Consider the following 21,284-nt stretch of genomic DNA (forward strand, 5'->3'; position numbering starts at 1 on the left):
TTGAAGGGCACTGAAATAAGTTGCTTTATGGGTTCTCCCTGATTTTCTTCTTCTCTCTGATCCAGTCTGTCGTCAGGAAGAGCTTCAGTTGATTTCTTTCCTCTGATCACAGTTAAGTAACATTGTCGGGCCAACTGTTGATCTCCTCTCATTTCACCAGCTGCTTTTCTCATCAAAAAGCACATGAGCAAGTAGTATGTTGAGATAATTGTTTGGAGCGCATTCAGTCTGAGCCATCTCAAAATAACATTGTAGGCAGAAGGGACTCGGACCATGAAAAAATTTAGTCGCACAGTCGATTGTTGAGGTGGTTGCCCGATAGTAACAAAAAGTTATATTTCTTTTTCTACTTTGATTGAGTCACTAGTGAATCCGATTAAAAGTATGTTGACTGATTTTAGTTCGTTAGTAGAAAGTCACATTTGGAAGAAACAATTATAGAAAATCATATCAGTGGAGCATCTATTATCAATAAGACACCATTTTACATCATAATTAGCTATTATCATAGATACAACAACAATGTCGTTATGAAGAGTTTGGATTCCTTGTGAATCTTCCTCGAAGAAAATAATGTCGTCGTTTGCCTACTGACGTTTGGAGGAGCTTTTTGAGTCGTCTGCCCCCCGAAGTCTTGGTTCTGCTGAGATCATATTGATCACGCTCATTGTAGGTTGAGTATGAGTTTCTTCCGTGGGATGCTGCTATGGCTCAGGATCACCAGATAGTTGCACAGGTTGGTCTCGCAGGTATTTTCTGAGATATCCCACCTTATTAAGTTCTCTATCTCATCCTTCAGCTGGATGCACTACACAGTATTATGATCGTGATCATGATGAAACTGATAGTAGTGCTTTCTGTTGCGAGATGTTGGGCATGACTTCATCGGCTGGGGTCGTCAAAAGTAGCTCTCCCCTTCTATCCCCTTGAGAATCTACGTACGAGAAGTGGTTAGAGGGATATAAGAGTCATACCTGCTGTCGAAGTTTTGAGGCTTCAGACTTGGTCGGAAAGGCGGAGCTTCTCTCTTAGTGTGAGTTCAGCTGGGTCCTGTGGAGGTCCCTTCCTTCTGCACTTTTTTCTTCTGATCTTTGTTTTTGGATTGGCACTGGTCAGTTGCACCCTCCTTGGCATGAATATATTTCTGCACATGCTCGAGGAGTTTAGCATAGGATCGAAGAAGCATCTTTTTCAGGGAGTGAGTGAACTTGGAGCTTCACAGTCTCCGCTTCATGGCCGCTATAGCCGTTGATTCATTGAGATCTCGAACCTCTAAGGTGGCGGCGTTGAATCGCACTACAAAGTCCCATAAAGATTCTCTATCCTGCTGTCTAATAGAGAAAAGGCTGTCAAAAGTTCATGGCATCATTCAGTTGGTGTCGAAGTACACCACGAAGAGCTATTTGAATGGCTCGAATGAATGAATACTCTCTGATTAAAGTCTGGAGTACCATACTTGGGCAGTTTTTCAGAGAATGATCGAAAAGATGATGCAAAGGAGGGTGTCGGATGCCCCCTGAAGAAGCATGAGAGCCTTATAGCCTCAAAGTGGTCGAGTGGATTGATGGAGCCATTATATGGCTCCATCTGCGGCATCTTGAATCGACTGAAAATCAGTTCTTCGAGGATCCATTAAGAGAAGGGCGGATGGGTGCTGATGTCGAGCTCGTTGGTAAAATCTCGATGATTTATTTGGATCTGATCCATCCAACGATCTAGCTCAATTTATGATCGTACTCATCCAACCACTTTTGAGATTCATCATGGTACTAAGAATATCCTGAGGTTGAGCCTTCCTTAGAAGAACTTGATGGAGATCGCGGCTTCTTCCCCTTGTGTGAAACTCATCGAGGGGAAGGAGACTGACGATCACAAGAATTGGCATGCGGGGCATGTCGAGAGTCAGGATGAGATGAATATCAGATGGATTGATGACTCATCCGATGAGAGTGTCGATTTGAGTGACAGAATGGAGAATGAAGTCGGCGGCTGTGCCTGGAGGGCACATCCTACGATATCGGATCCTCCTACCATCGTTGCTGCTACGGCTGCTTCGCAGTCTATTGGAGGCTATGGATAGCCTCCGTCAGAGTCTTTACTTGTTGCATCAGGGTAGAAAATTATTGTTGGTCCGCAGTCACCACCGGACATGAAGCACTTGGCTCTCCGAGGGTCACTAGAGGTGCATCATGTCGTGATGAGCTTTGAGCGGAGCTTGTGGAAGTATTTTGTGCTCTCATTTTAGCCATTGGTTCTTAGAAGAATACTTCTTTTCTTCCCCTACCTGGCATGCCAAACTGTTGCAGCTTGTCTTCGACGAGGTAGTCGGTTGGAAGCCGAGTTGTTGAGCCTTGATGTCGAACAGCAGGAAACCTGCAAAAAAAGTCCACTTGTCATAAGTTGTTCGGTGGGAGACCCTCCGATGCTTAAGTTAGCCAGAGAGAGGGCATAATAAAAGAGACTGGAAAATGAGAGCAAAAGCTTATCTTAAGAAAGTTTATCAGGTTCCTCATTTCTTATCGGTATTTATAGGATAGGTGATGTCGTTACTGTATAACTCTCGTCCCTGAATGTTCGGAATGTGAGAGTTATGGTATTTAGTAGGCAGTTACCCCATTATTATTATTAAGGATGAGTAATGGGTTGCTCGTAGGTGACAATTATGTTACATGTTCGTGCGTAGTTAATGCCCAAGTTGAATAACCATTGTCGATTCGGATAGTCTATATAGCCTCGAGAAAGTAGTTGGATAAATGCCAAATATCGCCAACTAATAGTATGTTGCATGTCGAATTAAGTCGGTTAGATACCAATTTAATTAGATCCGTCGTCTTTAGTCGGTCGAGTGCCGATTAAGTTCAGACCCACTGATGCCAGTTGGGTTGAATCTTAGCAACTTAGTTGGTGCCAGTCAGTATAGAAATGAATTATCACACATTTAGCCAGTTGGAAAATGAAGAAGAAGACTAGCCAGCTGAATGGCGAGGATCTACCCCAACGGACGTCTGCACCGGAAATATGCTATCAAGAGCCAGTTTATGTGAGCCAGTTTTTTAGTTTGATGAGAACCAAAACTAGCTTGGATGTGCCGTTACAGCTGTTTGGGTCTCTAAACGTGCGGGCAGTGGTCAGAATCCCGTTTGCTTGTCCTCCTGTTCACGAACGCTAGCGTGGGGCTTTTGATGCTACTACTGTGGGCCAGCTTTTGTCCAGAGGGTCACGCGGTCTTTCCCTTTTCACTTCACATACACTTGCATGGCTAAGTTTTAATCTTCTACGTTCTTTTTCCAGTGGGCGATTTGGCCAGATGAATCCCGTGCATCGGCCATCACATTTTGGTTGTATGAGTAGATAGTTCTCAGTCATTTTTGATACATTTTAAAAACATATTTGTAGTTAATTGATTTGGAAATCATAATTACTAATCACGACTTCAGCTTATCAACTCGGATTCTATTTCCTCATTGCTAAAAGATTATTGAGGAATCTTGGCTCCATTGCACTATAATTAGCTGTGCTTGTTGTGCATTTTCATATATTCTGATTCAAATTCAAAGGAACAGGCGAAAAGGACTACTCTTCAGACATTGGCTCGAACTTCCTAAACAAAATTCTCTTTTTTTTTTTCTTTTTTTTTGGGATAAAAAACACTTAAACCCAAGCCCACCTAATGCCGCATTACGCTCGCCCAGCCTGTAAGATATTGTTTATCCCAGCATTATTGTAGAATTTATAGCCGTTCAATTGCTTCAGCTCACAGATAGACACTTTATTATTATTATTACTTGCGTAGGCACCCAGCCCAACAGCCGCGGTATCCCATGACGACCGCTAACTCATCCATACCCACTCCCAATTTACAGCCTTAGTAATCAACCCATTTGCCACGTTATTCGATGTCACGTCCGAAGCTCTCCGTGAATCAAGACTCCACGCAGGCGGCCCCTACTGGACCTGACACTGCCCTGAGTGAAATGGATGTGGGTTTGAATGCTTTGGAAAGTCAGTAAGCGTACCGTGAATGCCCGGGCGGAGGCTGGATAATTTGATAAGACGATAGCATCTATCATGCAGGAAAAGATCCAATAAAGAAGCTAAGGGGCTTTGGGCATTGATGAAGTCAACTGGATGCATTAATATCCAAGGTCTTGGAATAATATAAATTACCTATCTAACAGAATGAATTATATGCAACAACAACAGGCTCCTTCTTTTCAACCCACAGACTCTGATTTCATGATTCCTACAAGCTTTTGGAAATTTCGTCGTTCGTGTCGATAGAGATGCCAATCATGCTGTTGATTGGCTTTTAAAAGCAGCTTTGTTTGTGGTTTTTGGACTCGTGATTCCTCTACATCACTCACAAAAAGTGCTAGAAATGATGCTGGCACTATAACCTCTTTTTAGTGGGTAAATAAAGTATAGGATTTACTTGAAGCGAAAGCGGAATGACTATCTGGAAAAAAGTGAGATTGGGAGTCTTAATGGCCCATACGCGGAAACTCCAATTTATCCCTCCTGAGAGATCACCTTCGCTCGACAGCGCTTAAGTGATTTGATTGTTCTTCTAACTTGCAATAGGATGTGGTTTGGTAGAAGAGTCTTGATCAAAAACTATAAAATATTAGAAAAAGAATTTGGACTAGCAGTCAAAGAAATGGGCAAAAAAGTCTTACTAGTGACTGACCGTGCAAGTTCTGCACCCTATTCCTTGGGTTAGCTTTTGGACTCAAACGAGAATCGTGAAAGCAAAATTTCTAGGCTTGTTCCATGCTTGGTTGGAAAGAATTAGGCTTTGAAATATGAATGAAAATAAGTGATTGGCATTTTAGCCATTTGATTTGTTGGAGACTCATTTTCATTCCATTTTCAGTGCAAATGGGATATCCTAATCCCTCAAAACCCAATATCTACTCGTCCCTAATATTTAATTTCATTCTAAATTCAGTCACGAACCAAACACGTGGGAGGGTATGCCAATTTTGATTTCCATTCCAATCAATTTCTATGCCGATTCTGATTTTGATTGTGATGTGAAACGTCTGGTTGAAGAGTACATAGGTCAAATGAATTGTAAGAAGCAGTGAAAGCCCAAATAAATGGATTGAACATTAAAACAGAAATCTGAACTTCAATCAGCCACAACTTTTGATCTAAAAAATGTTATGGGACCCAAAATCCATCATTTTAATGGGTTTTATGGCTGTTTTATGTTTAAGAGTCTGTCCTTGGTTCAGTTCCGTATTCTTATTTTTATTTAATTTTTAACTATCTGTATTAAGATTGAGATACTATAAATACCTTGCTTTGTATTTATTCGGTTATTATCAATAAAATTTACAAGATTATTTTCTCGAATTGGAGTCGAGGGTTCTTTTTTGTTTTCTTGAAGTTTTCATCTGATGTGAATCCTTATTTATTCGTCAATTCTGCATCAAATTGCGAACCAAACACGTGCTCAATGCTCCAATCAATATTACAATCATCATCAAGTTGTTTGGAGCAAAATTATTCGAACAAAAAAAAAAAAAAAGATTGTTTAGAGCAAAATATTCTGAAATTGAGGTTGCCATCTGACGTAAACATCTAAGAAAAACACATCTCCACCAACATCCATCGAAGAATTTCATGAATTTTTGATGGCACCTCATTAACATGCAAGCCAAGAACTTGTCTAGCCTTTTATTTTGTTGGCACAATGTCTAGCCTTCCACCATGGTGTCATGTTTTACAAGCTTATAATACATGATACATATTGCAGTCAGTCAATTTGCTAATGGGTGGAATGTCTTACATGTAATAGTTGTTGCCATGCATCATCCACATCTTCCGATTTCAATGTCGATGAGTTTTGGATCTTTGTCCCAGCATTCCTTTTTGGATGTAATAGGAGGCAAGACAGCCACCTAGATTTTATTAATAGAGAGTAGTAAAAGAATGTACAACAAGGGGAGTAAACATTCTCCATAAACCAAACAAAACAGGGTAGTCAACCAAAACCCCCAAGAAACATACAAACAAAACCGGGGTATTCAACTCAGAGTGTAGTTTAATTGTACACAACCGGAAACCTCATATAAGACGCACAAAATTAAGCAATGCTATTGAAAATCTGAAAATAGGGGCTCCTATGCAATTGTAGCCTGAAATACCTAAAACATCAACTTCCAAATTTGCAATCTCTTAGTAGCATCGTATCACAACCGATGAAACAAGGGCATATGGATGCATGGAACTCAAAAAAAAAAAAATTTAAACTGACATATGCTGAAGAAGAGTTTGTAGATTCCTCCGTAGCTTTTTATGACCATCCTAGCTCTTAGGAGCCCCTAAGCGACCCCAATAACAAAATGAATGCAAAATTTTTTGTAGAATGACATATTTAGAATAGTTTCTCTTCAAAAAGATCCTTAAGATCCGTCCACGTCAAATCTCCCAGCAGCGTGTAGCTATTAGTTGAACTGTAGTTTTTCTTCTGGATTTGTCGATTTTTTTTTTCTCCAATCAATCCACGTAGCATGCAAAGTTTGGGGCCATCCTTTAATATTCAGCTGAACTTTTAATGCCATCTAAATAGAACGGATAAAAGGGCATCTGATCAAAAGATAAGAGATAGTTTTCGAGTTGGCTCCACAGAGGGGACAACCGAAACTACCTAACCAATTTTTTTGATCAACACCTCTCCAGTATGGAGTCGATTTCGAAGGACGAGCCATAAGAACACTTTCACTTTCTTTAGTATTGCAGCTTTCCAAATAACTTTATAGTAAGAGCAAAGCAATCTACTATTATTTATGAATTTAGATAATAAATTCACAGAAAACAAACCATTAGAGGTGAGTTTCTATGTTGGGACATCCGCTATTCGCGAAGGCCAAACATCTGCCAAGCATCCTTTGAGCATTTCCAATTGCTTTGGATAATTGGAGAAGAGTAAGAGGATCTTATAGTTTGATATTTCAAACCAATTTTTTTTTTTTGACCATTGTGATGCTACCAAACAATTTTGATTGATAGCTTGCATATAAAGCTCCTTGAAAAGATCATCCAAAGTAGTAGGTCCACACCAAATATCCTCTCAGAATCTAATTTGTGAGCCATCTCCCAGTTTAAAGGAGAGACAATTCCAATAGGCCTTGAGTTGTGTACTAATATCCTTTCAAACTAGAGACATTCTTTTGAAACTCTTTTTGACTCTGCTGTTGAATTTCTTCTTAATATAGTAAGCTTGCTTGATTTGCTTCCACCAAGGAGATTCAGAACGTGCCATGAATTTTCAAAGCCCATTTTGCTAACAGTGCACGATTTATTTGTTCAATATTCTTGATTCCTAAGTTATCTTATTTTTTAGATCTACAAATACAGTCCCAGTTCACTAAGTAATGAAATCCACTAACTTTTCCCTGTCCCCTCTACAACAAGGCATGTCACAATTGGTCTATCTTCTTAAGCACCCAACTAGGAAGTTTAAATACTGACATGTAGTATGATGGTAGGGCAGTTATCATAAAATTAGTCAGAATAACTCGATTGCCCCAAGAGAGGAATCTATCTTTCCAAATAGCTAACCTTGGATGGATTTTCTCCAACAAAAGCAACCAGCAGTACTTTAGCATTTTCTGACCATATAATGGAAGACCAAGGTAGGTGAATGGAAACACCTCTCTTTTGCAATTCATTAACTATGCAAATGACTCCGCTTCAGCATCTAGCGTATTCATGCACACCATAAAACTTTTATGGAAGTTGATTTTTAGTCCTGAAGCTCCTTTGAAAGTCAAAAAGATTGCCTTCGCTGCAATTACACTAAGTTTCTTACTAGCATAAAATAGGATCATATCATCCGCAAATTGCAAACACTTGATGCCTCTGAAATTGCTATTAGATCTAATCCCTTCGACCAACCTAATTGTTCCTGCCTTTTTAAGCAAAGTGGACAAAACATCAATGACAAGAATGAATAGTGCTAGGGATAAAGGGTCACCTTGCCTTAGACCTTATCTACATGTAATCCAATTCCCCGATGTTCCATTTATGAGGACTGCAATTGATGTTGAAGATAACATGCTATAGATCCAACCAATCCATACCTTAGAAAACCCCCTAGCCCGAAGAACTGCAAAACGAAAATTTCAATTGATCTTGCCAAAAGCCTTCTCAAAATCTAGTTTGCAAAACACACTTTTATGACTCGATCTTCTACAGTAGGCCAGCATCTCATGAGCCCTCAAGAAGTTCTCTACAATTGATCTTCCCTTAATAAAAGCTTATTGAGATTCATCAACAAGTCGGGGAAGACACTTGGCCAATCTTTCAGCATGAACCTTTGAGATGATTTTGTAAAGACCCTTGAGAAGACTAATCGGTCTAAAATCACGAGCAGTGAGAGCACCTTCCTTCTTGAGGATGAGTGAAATAAAAGCATAGTTAAGCCTAAAGAGTTCTAAGGTGCCTTTATGGAAAGCATCAAACAAACACAGAAGATCATTACTGATTAAGTTCCAAAATCGTTTAAAGAAAGCAAACAAGAAGCCATCGGGTCTGGGTGTTTTCATATCACCAAAAGTGAACACTGTTTTCTTGATCTCCTCAAGTGAGAAAGCCTTATCTAACATGCTAAGATCAACTTGTGGAGTTCCATACAACCGATTCCAGTCAAAGAAGAATCGAGATGGAGAATAGTGACCAAACAGATCCTTGAAGTAGCAGTACAACCTGGTGGCTGTATGTTCTTGATTGTGAAGTTCTATACTATCATCCCAAAGCGATGTAATTCTGCTCCTTCTCTTTCTACTTAAGGTGATTTTGTGAAAAAAGGAGGTGTTGCGGTCTCCTTCTTTGAGCCAAGTAATTTTGAACTATTGTCTCCAATAGAGCTCTTCTTTATAGTAGATATCATCTAGAGATTATCTCAAGATCTTTCTAGATTCAAAGTCTGGGGGTGACAAATCAGAAACTTCCTCTTTTCTATCAAGCAGTTCAATGTTATGGTGGGTTTTTTCTTTTAAAACTTTATTAGTGATGCTCTTAGATGCAGCCCAATGTTTTAGATCTGATCTCAACGTCCTTAGGTTGATCACCCAAGCTACCGTCAGGTTGGGCTCACCCCTGATGCTCTTCCATGAATTATGCATGATGGACTCCAAATCAGGTTCCTTAATCCACCAAGCCTTAAATCTGAAGATTCTTGAGCACTGAAAATTAAAATTATAGTCCAAGACATTAGGTATATGATTGGATGAAGATTGTGGCAAAACCTTCTGAAATGAAGCTGAGAAGAGGTCTTCCCATTCTACTGGCGATAAGAATCTGTCAAGCCTTGCAAGAGAGGGATGTTCTCTTCTATTGCTCCAGGTGAAATCTCTTCCTTTCGAATCAAGATCCACCAGTCCAAGTGTAGAAATAAAATCCAAAAATAACAGACTATCCTTTAGACATTGGGGGCTGCCTCCAAAAATAATAGACTATCATTTAGACTATCTTCGTCCTAGCATTCACCTCCAATAATCAGAACTCTTGTTTGAGTTTTAGCAGATTTGAAACAAAGCAGTTGTGGCTGGAATCTTGTGCTTTATAGACACTGAGTAACTATTGGGGATTGAAAATTACATGGATTCTTGTTGAAATCCTATGGTAGGCTGTCCGGTAGGAGGTTGTATTGTCCTTCTATTTTTCGATTCTTTTCCTGAAAATTCTGGATGGCATTCTTTGCCTCCTTTTCATTCAAAAATCAAAAAGATTCCCTAACCATAAGTTTTGCCATGGGCTTAGATATTTGTGGCATACTCTCATCCTCGACTAAACTGCGATCTACATGATGTTCGAATAAAGGGCTATCAGATCATTAATTGCAGAAGTGGTAGACCAATTACCGAGGGCCTTCTGAGTTTGCAAGGCTCAGAATTTAATGTATCTTGACGTTATAAAGGATGTGTACATTTTTATCAAGATTGCAGAGTATTGGCTCGTTGGAGTGAAGACGACTAGATGACCGATGGCTCTTGCCAAATGAATTAGAGCTATTCTCGTTCTTGAATTTGGAACTCAAAGAAGATTTCTAGTCAAAATTTTCGTGGAGGAGGAGGGGAGATGACGGCAAACAAATCTGAGCAGTAGCAAAGATATTATTTACTATAGATTAGATCTTTGTGATTTTCCTCCCGCAGTTGTTAGACCGCTTCAGCTTGTTGGATCCTAATGTTGGGTCATTTCATTGTTGTTGGAGAAATTCATCTTCTAGAGTTCTTTCCGACGTGGACAGGTTTAAGCACTCCAATCGGGCCCATCTCTCAAGAGCGAACCTTAAAGAGAGCGCAGTAGGGCCAGCCACGAGAACGACCCCTCTACTTCTCCCACCACAGAGAAGATGGGAGAAGCATGCATTCCCTCCTATCCTTTCTATTAATCAATTATTCAAGTAAAGAAAGACCTTACAAATGTAGTATCTTATTCAATTTTTTTTTTCTTTTAATTGGAGTCAAAAGAAGATTACTTTTTTTTTCTGAAATTATATCCCTCAATATGTATACCATGCGACAAGATATTCTTGGTTAGAACCATTCTATCACATGTATGTTAGAATATTCAATACAAAAATTATTATATCATCTATTCAATATTATTCAATTTTAGTTGAAAAATTTGAATGAAAAGAGCTCATATTGTTTGGATGATACGGTGATTGTCTATTTTTTTTATTTTTTAATAAGAATGATGACTTTTTATTAGATGGTCTAACATATACGTGTTAGAAAACTCTTAACCAATAATTTTTTCCATATGGTGCACTACATCGATCAGAGGTTCATTCTCGTGGCCCATAGAAAGGAGCACCTATGATTGATGGGCTGCGCCATTACGTGGTGCAAGAGAAAATTTGTCCCTTTGAAACTTGACCATATATGTTATAATTAATACCATTCACCGCATGAACCTCAAAATAACACTTGCAGATTAGAAACATTTCAAGGATGTTCCATTCGGTACAAATTCATTCATCCTCTACTACGATGAAGAGTCTCCTCCATAAGAAACAATTCTTTACTGTTAAACGTAAAGGTTGCTAGGTCTTCTAATGTCTTGATCAGTTTGCAAATCAAGTGGGTTAAGCTTTCTCTTTCAAACGGTGCTCATGACAGCAATAGGTGATTGCTATTCAATCCAATTGCTTCACACCAGACCCGAGCATGGTAACCCATAACCCACACGGTGCACGTCGTGGTGGTTATGATCGGGGCCACCTCCAGCCCGTACCATGTCACCATCTTAGCACACGAGAAACTTGAAACGGAAAATGATGAGATCCTTTGTAGCTCGAGAAGGTGCACTCTCCTAGGTGTCGTTGGATGTGCTTGTCAAAATGCCTGTTAATCTATATATTCTTCTTAGTTATAAATTTTACTTTTACATTAATAGATCTGATTACTAATGATGATGTGCTGTTAGTCTCCATCTTTCTTAAAAAAAAATATATGCTGTCTTACCAAATCATACACATTGTACAATATAAAGATGATTTTGATTGGAGCATTGTAGAGAAACTATGATTTGCCGGAGTTCGGTTTCTTCCCCTATATGTTCCACAACAAAATTAAGCATTTAAGCAATAACCTAATGAGCATTGGAATAGGTGTCTATCAATTGGATGTAAAAGTACAAGATCCATTGTCATTCCAATCATAAAACAACAGCAAGAAGGATGAAAGAGCAATGAACTTGAGCTTATCGTACATATTTAGGGCACATTGGGTTCACGATTGGAACCGAGAGCAAAATGGACGGGAATGAAATTGGAATTGCCATATTCCCTCACCTATTTGATTTATGGCCGAAATTAGGATCAGAATAAAATTTAAATACTTAAAGAGAATAGAGATTAGATTTTGAAAGATTGAAATATTTTCATTCCTATCAAAATTGGGATATGAATGAAAATCTTCTCTACCAAATGGTTGGGATAGAAATTATTCATTTTTATTTTTACTCTTGAGTCCAAATTTTTTCAATCAAACATGTTTGTAACCCTTTTGAATAGTTTAATTGTACCATAATCAGGAACCAAATGTCAAAAAAGTTCTGTCTATGCCCAAGAGATCGCGACATGTTTGGCCATCTTCCTTTGTTTGGTAATCCACGCCTGTAGCTCCGGCGTAGCATCCTTTGTGGTGTTCCTCGTCTTAGGATTCTCTAGAGAGGAATTGGCGGCATCATTGCAATGGCGCCATCGCTGTAGGCTACACGAGTGTGCTGCTTTCAACCTTACATAGACTTTGAAGTCCTTTTTTTTTTTTTTTTTTTCTCTCTCTCCCAATCTTCTGGGTTCCTCGACATAGCGTATCAAAGCAAGACTTCTCCTTTGAGCTTGATGTATAGTGTGGTCCCATCAAGCTTGAAAAATCCGGCAATAGCGGGCTATGAAAGGATCGAAAAAAGATGGTCTGTCATCTCTTGCTTATCATGCCAAAAACATGAGCAATCATACCACGTATAGCACAACAAAACTTTGACGTCGCGCTCAGTGTTACCTTTCATCATTAACGGTTTCTCTTCATCATCACACAACATATTTCTTGGAGCAAAAGTTCTTGTAACACGTCCGGATTCAGTTTAAATCTTGACGTTTCTTTCTTTCTTTTTTTATTTTATCTCACTGATGACCACTCTCGAGTGAAAAATAACAGCTATGTGTACCAAAAAAAAAAAAAAAAAACGGAGCTAATGCTTAGATCCTAGGATGCAAGCAGGCACCTGTTGTATTGTGAATTGTCAAAAGATACTTTAAAAAAAGAAAAAAAAAATTACGAAAGGAGAGAGAAACTATGTTCAAATCATGGGATTAGTGTGAGAAGAACTTTCGTTCCAAGCAAAGCTGGATTCTCGATTATGCGAACAAGCAAAAGTAAACAGGCGTCAGCTGTCATGTGGGATATAGAAGGGTTACTCGCTGCACACATATTGATAGTATGAATCAGATCCGACAAAATAAGTACATCATATACAGTTTAACTTTATAAAAAGATGTTTCAGTAAAGGAACCGAAAATAGAAAAGAACAGCATCTTGATCAAGTTTTGCTTTTTCTCTCAAATTGCTGTCCAGTTCAATCAACCCCTTTCTATGCATCAATCAGGTCGGTGATTGGAGTTGTCACCGTTGATTGTTACATGGAGCTGTGATGGATTACTGAATTGGAGTATCTGGTATTCTTCAGGATCGAGACATTTATTTGATCACATCTACGGGTTAGGTTAACCACTCATTTAGTGTGTTAAACCAACAACTTGTGTAACAAAGAAGATGTTTTCATAAAGAAAAAAAAAAAAAATTGCTGATCCGGCTTAAGTAGGGTTCAAATCAAAAACCCGACTCAAAACTCATACTGACGGCTTAGGTCAGTACCTTGTCCAGTTACTCAAGTTCTGATGAACTCTGGTGCGTTGGAGTCGGTGTGATCGCATCCATTGTCTCGTTACTTCAGCTGCACACAAGTTAGAGGCAGTTAAATTCAAGCCCAAGCTGTGGCAAGTTGCTGGCTTGGTTGGTTAATTTGTAACGAAGAATCATCAACTTGTACCATGATAGGCGCTCGCCGATAATGATCCTCCGATCGAACACATCATTATGTAATGTTTTGGTATTGGATTTGTTGTTTTGTCTGTTACCATAGCTTTGCTCAGAAATAAGCATGGAGGTAGTACCTTCATTAAGCAATGTGAAAGGGCATGAGCTCGCTCCGAAAAAATAAAGAAAGAAAACTGTTCTCTCTTTATAATTATTCTTGATCTTGGGTGAAAGAAATAAATAGTAGAATGCTTCCCAGTAGACAACACTGCAATTTACTCAAGCAACATCGTATATACAAGTCCATGCAGACAGCATTTCTTTTTGGGCAACAATCAAGAGCTAAAAGCTTTCATTAAACCTAAAAAGAATACAGGAACCAGTTCATAGACCCTTACAAACCAATCTGTGAATGATTTAACTCATATGAACAATAGATACCAACTATTGGTACCTTACACTGTTAGCTAAACATGACAGACTGCTATTAGTCTCTTCCCTACTATTTATATATATAAGTTAAGATGACAGTAAACTTACATCAACACGCAAAAAGAAACAGAACATATGAACTCCATGTAGCTAGCGTTTGTTAGATACGAGTTGTGCTTATCAAAATAGAGTATGTAATTGTCATAGGAGATGGAGTTTTTAAATATTTGCTGTCTCTGCATTAAATTATAAATCTGACAATAATGATTATTCGGTGTCTAATAAAATCTTGATACGGTGTTTGAACTTTATTCCTATTGTAATAATTAGGAATAACTATGTATTGACTAACTAATAACATAAAATAGTTATTAAATCGGTATTTTTATGGGAGATACCAGATTGCAATTGATATTAAATTAGCTGATAAGACCCCGTGATCGGTATTCGTCATCGTCACGGGAAGCAAAGGTGGCGCGTGAAGCGTTCCAACAAAAATCATATGGGGCGGGCACTATAAAAGATCACATGATGCGTGCTTTACGTCATGTATCTCTTAATATTAATTTTAAAATATAAATTTAAAAATTAAATTTTTTATTAATAAAATTATTAATTTTATAATTAAAATATATTTTTTTATTTTTAATATAAAATAATATATATTATATAATTATATGATACACATTAAATATATAATCAAGTGATACATACTGTAAATTTTTTTTGATACACATCCAGCAACGATCTAATACACATCTATAGCTAAATTGATACATAGTTTACTAAATTTAGTTTCATCAATACAGAATATATAACTAATTAATACACATGTAGTAAAATATTCATCCAACGTCCCAGTACACACTTCTAGATAAAGCGATATACTGTTTTCAAAATATAACATTTATCGATATGCAGCACATCAATAAATAATATATACTAGATAGTTTATTGATACATATTGGAAGCTTTTTTGATATATACACAGTAACGATCTAATACATACTTACAGATAAATTAATATATAGTTTACTGAACTTAGTATTCACTAATATACAGTGTATGATCAGTTGATACACATCTAACAAAATATTAATCTGACGTTCCAATACACACCTCTAGATGAAACGATATACAGTTTTCGTAAATTTTTAGATGTAAAAATCTTAGAAAAGAAAAAAAATTTGGAAGAGAAGAAAGGATCCTGAGGTTTGTATTGAATAATTACTAAGTATGTATCAAAAAAGCTTACAGTATGTATCAATGAGCTATTTAGTATGTATCATTTGCTCATATACTGTAAATTGATAAATACTATATTTTGAAAATACATATCACTTTATCTAAAGGTGTGTATGGAAATGTTAGATGTATATTTTACTAGATGTATATCAACTAGTCATATACTGTAAACTGATGAATACTAAGTTCGGTAAACTATGTATCAATTTAGCTGTATGTATTATATCATTGTTAGATGTGTATCAAAAAAATTTATAATATATATTATTTGATTATATTTTTAATATATATCATATGATCGTATAATATATATTATTATATATTAAAAATAAAAAAATATTTTAATTTTTTATAATATCTATCTCGTATGATTTTTGTTCGGCTCACGGACAGATCCCTGGCCTCGGAGTCCGGATCCATCGATTTGGTCCCTTATCATAAGTCCGGGATGGGCCCAAGCAAGAGGAGCCGATAGCCACGTAACGTCGGTCTTTCCGGGAGCCGCACCCGTATCTGCAAGGCTGCAACGCGTCCTTTTCTTTCCCACTTCACACACAGCAAGGGAAGAAGAATCCCCAAATCACAATCCCAAATTCCCAACGAAACACACTCCCCTGTGAACTCATGCCCCTTGTCTCTCTCATTCGTCCTGTTCTCTTAGGTGATTCCAGAGACCTGGAACGAGAGCCAGTCTCTGCTCGTCCTGATCTTCCCTATGGGAAGCAGGCCCAGCTAATTTCCTAGGAGAAGGGGATAGAGAGAGATTAGAAGAGTTGCCTTAGTGTCTAGATCCTGCTGCATTGCAGTCTCTTCCTTCCTCCCTCCCAAGGCTACCTGATTTGGTCTGCACACTCTACGGTATGACTTCTCTCTCCTGTCTCGATTTCTGTTATAGTTAATTGATCATGCTTCTGCTATGTTTCTCACCGGGTATTCCTTCAACTGCTTGTACTGTTTGCTTGGGATTCTTGTATCAATGTTCCATAGTTAGCATGTCTTAGTGCCGTTCTTCTTCAATTATTCTGTGAGGATGGGTTTGGTTTAAGTAGTGGATTGGAAAAAGGGGAAACATACCCAGGATGATTGGATGCAGAAACTTGATCCAGCCTTCGACAAGGATTTGTTGGGATGGTGATCAGATTGGATTTATCTGTTTGTAGTAAATCAAGAGGAATTGTCTTGAACGTTTGCTAAGGATGGGTTTTATATCTTTGTATACAATTTCACATGGAGGCTAAATCTCTATATTTTGTAGGTGGGTGGAGGGTGGGATGGATCTCTTTTGAGATTTGAAGGCATCTTGATATCCCCAAATTCTAACACGTCGAGGATCTCTATAATGTCTAAAATCTCTAGTGTGATATGTGGAGTTCTTCTGACTTTGTTTCAGTTGTCATTATTATTGTTGCAGGGTTCGAAATTTGGAGTAGAGAGGATCGACTTGGGTGAGATTGAGCTGGAGCAATTCTTGCGATCTCATGAGAACTCTTCCAATCTGCAAAATCAATCAAGAAATCGGATGGGGATCCTCCGATTCTTGATCCTCCAATGCTTAAGTCAGTTTGAGTCTTGAAAATAGAAGTGAAAAAGAGTGGAAGAGCAAAAGAAATCAGATGGAACTGGAGGAGAATTGAGTAGGAGCCAAGAATCTGGTTTTAATTTTCTACTGACAGAATTTTTTCTAATTTCAGAGAGTTGAACTTACCGATGGAGGATCCCTAATTTTCTATTTATAGGGAAGTTGAGGAGACCGTTCTAAAGTTTGTTAGGTCGTTAGAGAAGTTTGTTAGGTGGTTAGAGAGCTATCTATAAATGAGCTGGCGTACAGCTGTGCATATAAGCTGGATATGATATTGTGTCCGGCTGTGGTCTGGTTGAAGAAACCACCGTGGTGTTTGTAGAATAGTTAAATCCATCACAATAATAGCTCATCTCGGTAGATGATCGAGGTGAAATAAAAATGCTATAACATTCATCCCAGATAAAGGTATCAGGGTTCAGGTTGATATATACCCAACCTGAATATTTCTTTGTCAGCTAAGATCGGATAGAATAAATGAGGATGTCTTTTATTCAGCTCGGTAAAATATCGAGCTGAATCAGCCAACAGGTAAATTGGTATGTTGGGATCCGGTGCTTTAAGATTCATATTTCTTTGATCTCGCATGACGATGCCACGTATCTCGAGGCTGTTTTAATCCACCAACAATTATGTCGCTCAAATTTGCTCCCTAATATTGATTTTATGATAATCTATTCTAATGTTGTTTAGCATGGATCCCATTCTTCTGATTAGTCAATGTATTGTAGGAACTGTCATATGCTGATGCATCGCAACCTTTTTGCCACTTGTAATGCTCAAACTTGCTGCTTATATGTTCAGCAGCCTGTCTGTCCTAGCATGTCCAAGTGATTCATAAGCTGAGAGTCTGCCAATTGTTCTTCGCTTCATCAAAGGAAATGGTGGTGCAGTTTTATATATTGTCATGAGAGCTGATAGTTGAATTCCTTTTTGCATGTGTCGAACTTCATAGTCATGGCTTCAGCATTACAAGCAGATGAAGCAGCTCATGAGGAAACCAGAGTAATGGAGAATAATGCACAAGAAAAGAGAAACTCACTTCAGCATCACTTCGCAAAATCATCAAAGGAGATGGAGCTAACCCCAAGACGAAGCAGGAGTATGAAAATGAGAGAGGAGAAGACCTTGGAAACCACAAAGCTTAATGCCTCAATAGGTTCAGATCAACATGCTTTGAGTGTGAGTTCAGTCTCTTCAATGCCTTCTGGGTGCTATCAAAAGCCTTGGCTTAGTAGGAAGGCAGTTCGAGCTGAAGAGCTGATCAAACACATGTCAAAGGTTCCAAGTTATCTCCAGCACATCAGGAGAGGAGATAACATTCAGGCGAAGGCACTAAATTTTGGAGTTCTTGATTGGGGGCTTCTTGAGAAGTGGATATCCCATACGAAACGTGTGGCAAATGGGAGAGGTGAAAATTCTTCATGTAGTGGCAACGGGTCCTCATCATTTTCTGCATTTGGATCATCTATCCACTCTCATTTAAGCACAGGTATCCCTATTCCTGGAAGGAAGCAAACTGCTTCTAGGGATAGTCATCAAAATCCATCTGTTTTGGGAAGCCTAACACAGTTGATGGAGAAGAGAAGTCCGAAAGATGTCATGGATTTTCAGGATTCAAGAACTTCGGCCATAAAGTTTTCTACCGGACATGACCAGCATCTTGATGCAGATTGTGGTCCAACTGCTAACTGTTCATCATTCGGGCATTCAAAAGACAAGAGACAAAATTCAGGTTCAAAAGCCACATCTCATAACGTGTCCATACCTCCAGACTCTAGCACTTCCTGTTCAACTTCCAAATGTGATGATGCCTTGGCTTTTATACACAAGGCAGTAGAGGCTGCAGATGGTAGATCGAAGAAAACAGAACAAAAGCAATACCTGACTTTGTTGCAGAACAAGGAATGCATGTGGGATCATCTCAGACACAGTATTCGTGTGAGACATAGTAGCTTTGATTGCTTGATATCTAATGATGGAATGCCAGCAGAAAGATACCGCAGCAGTTTCTCAGGTAGCTTTCCTGAGGATGTCCAGACCACCCATGAATCTCCTCATGTTCCCAGCTCATGTCCACTTCTCTGCAGCATTTCGACCAATGAACCTGATTCAGGCAGCAACATTTTGCAAGAAAACAAAGTTTCAATCATTGAACCAGAAGGCCGAAATGGGAAACATGGCCAATTTACTAGCAGTTCTTCAGAGCAGTTAGTTAATACAATTAATAAATCAGGACGAGGTGAAGTAAAAGCAATTGCTGCAACAGGAAGAAAATTGCCCCACCATCTGTCAGTTGCTGGTCCAACTTTGATGGGCAGCAGCTCATGGGAAGGTTCATCTGTACGACAATCAAAATCAATGGCTTGTCCAGACAAGTCTGATGGTGATAAGGCAGCGGCAAATAACAGAGGTAGGTACAGCCCGTTGAGGAGGATATTAGACCCAATACTTAAGCCAAAGCACCACATTTATTCTTCTGTGCCAATCGCAGCTTCACCTGTTCGTAACTCTCATGAGCTAAACACTGACAAGTCTATGATGAGGGCAGACTTAGCATCAACACAGGGGCCATGCAACTCATCTGATACAGGCATTAATTTCACTTGGCAATCGAGGGAAAATTTGAACTTGTCAAGTCAGATGCCCAATAGCAGCAGAGGATCACTCCTAGACGAGGGGCAGCTGGCTTCAACAAGGCACTCTCTTCTGCAACTAGCTTGGAAGAATGGACTACCTTTGTTTATGTTCTCATCGAGTGACGGTGATATTCTTGCAGCCACAGTGAGTAAGAAAAGTGTCTCTAAGAAAGACACTTGCGAATGCATTTATACAATTTTCTCCGTTCACGAAGTCAAGAAGAAAAGCGGAGTGTGGATTAACCCTGGAAGCAAGAGTAAGAAGCATGGGCTGCTTTCTCATGTCCTTGGCCAGTTGAAGGTTTCGTCTTCCATGCTCGCCGGTCATGATTCCAGGGGTCACTCTGTTTTGAGGGAATTAGTTTTGTTTGGTGCTGAGATGGCACCGACGTGCCATGAATCTACTGGTTCCCTGTTCAGTAGTGAGCTTGCCGCCATTATTACAGTGGATCCTCAAGAGATGCCAGAAGGTTCGAGTGTTCATTCAATCCACCGCGGCAATGGCAAGCATTCATCACTGACAAATTCGGCAGAACAAATATGTTATTTTCGCCCAGAAAAAGGTCTGCAGGTTGATAAGAATAATGAAAATTCATCGCTATCTACATTCATAGCCATACTCCCAAGTGGGATTCATGGATTGCCAGATAAAGGAGGACCCTCCCCCTTGATCCAACGATGGAAATCAGGTGGAGCTTGCGATTGTGGTGGTTGGGATGAGGGCTGCATGTTGACGATCCTGACGAACAATCAAGAGAAAAGGAGTTTGTGTTTAGTCCATGCTAGTTGCAGCACTGATGGTACTCACCAATTCGAATTGTTCGTTAAGGTATATGCCAATTAATCTTATCTATCTTTTTCTTGGGGGAGGAATAAATTCGCTGCCAATCTATTTTTATCAGTTGAACTTACTGGGATTGTATAACTTGATCTCTCTCAGGGTGGGTCTCCTGAAAGCAAGCATGCCTTCCGTATGGTTTCTTCCAAAGAGGGACTACATGCAGTTGATTTCAGGTCATCTATTGCTTCATTGCAGGCTTTTGCAATTTGTATAGCTATTCTCCACAGCAGGAATTCTACTATCCGTGCAATGGAAGCAGAGTCCTTGCAGGAACATATATTTTCTGAAAATGTGGGGAAGGCTCCTGCAAATTATGTACCAAACCGTCCACCTCTTTCCCCAGTTGGAAGAGCTTAATTGCCCTCTGCTAGCATGGGCATAACATCTTGGCAGGCGCTTTGAGTTCTATCTGCTACTTCCCATTTAGTGACACAATCAAATGGACCTGCCTCTAGTTATAGCTGTCTCCCATCTGCTAGCATTTGGTAACGCAGCTGGGGGAGTTTAAAGCCGCGTGTGACCGAAAACTGCGGGGTTACAAGTTGTTGTTGTTGTAGTATATCAATATAACCAGCTGTAGAAAAATATCGCTCTCAGCAGGTATTATATCAATATAAACAGCAGTCAGGAAAATATTGCTCTCAAGGTGAAAAAAAAAGGAATCTTTTTGTTATGTTACATTATTAGAAAATAATCTTTGTGTTGGGATAATTCAACCGATCTTCGATTGTGACTATAGATCAATTTTATAAACACAGTATGCCGACTCATAATCAGTTGATTGGTCGACAATCGGTTATTTTCAACCATCAACGAACAATTACGATGACTCAATTAATATCTGACTTAATATCTGACTGATGATCATCAGTATATCAGAGCTATCGATCGATGCTCATTCGGATCTATCAATATATATAGTCGGTTTATCTTTCTACGATCACATAAGATCGAAATGTATGGAATCTACATATCTAACAGTTATAAAC

The 21,284-nt window shown here is 38.9% G+C and overlaps 1 protein-coding gene across 3 annotated transcripts; it reads left to right on the forward strand.

Moving 5' to 3' along the window:
* Positions 1–15,766: 15,766 nt before the first annotated feature.
* Positions 15,767–20,984, forward strand: LOC105052155 (uncharacterized). Of its 3 annotated transcripts, none has more exons than XM_010932875.4 (3): positions 15,767–16,094; positions 17,547–20,283; positions 20,395–20,984. In XM_010932875.4, the coding sequence occupies exons 2-3, from the start codon at positions 17,773–17,775 to the stop codon at positions 20,650–20,652; spliced, it is 2,769 nt and encodes a 922-aa protein (XP_010931177.1). In that variant the 5' UTR covers positions 15,767–16,094; positions 17,547–17,772; the 3' UTR covers positions 20,653–20,984. The 3 variants fall into 3 exon arrangements, with proteins under 3 accessions (XP_010931177.1, XP_019708672.1, XP_019708673.1); XM_019853113.3 differs by having other exon boundaries at positions 17,620–20,283; XM_019853114.3 differs by having other exon boundaries at positions 17,771–20,283.
* The last annotated feature ends 300 nt before the right edge of the window (positions 20,985–21,284 follow it).

The sequence above is a fragment of the Elaeis guineensis genome, chromosome 10 (genome assembly GCF_000442705.2).
Source record: "Elaeis guineensis isolate ETL-2024a chromosome 10, EG11, whole genome shotgun sequence".
Lineage (NCBI taxonomy): Eukaryota > Viridiplantae > Streptophyta > Magnoliopsida > Arecales > Arecaceae > Elaeis > Elaeis guineensis.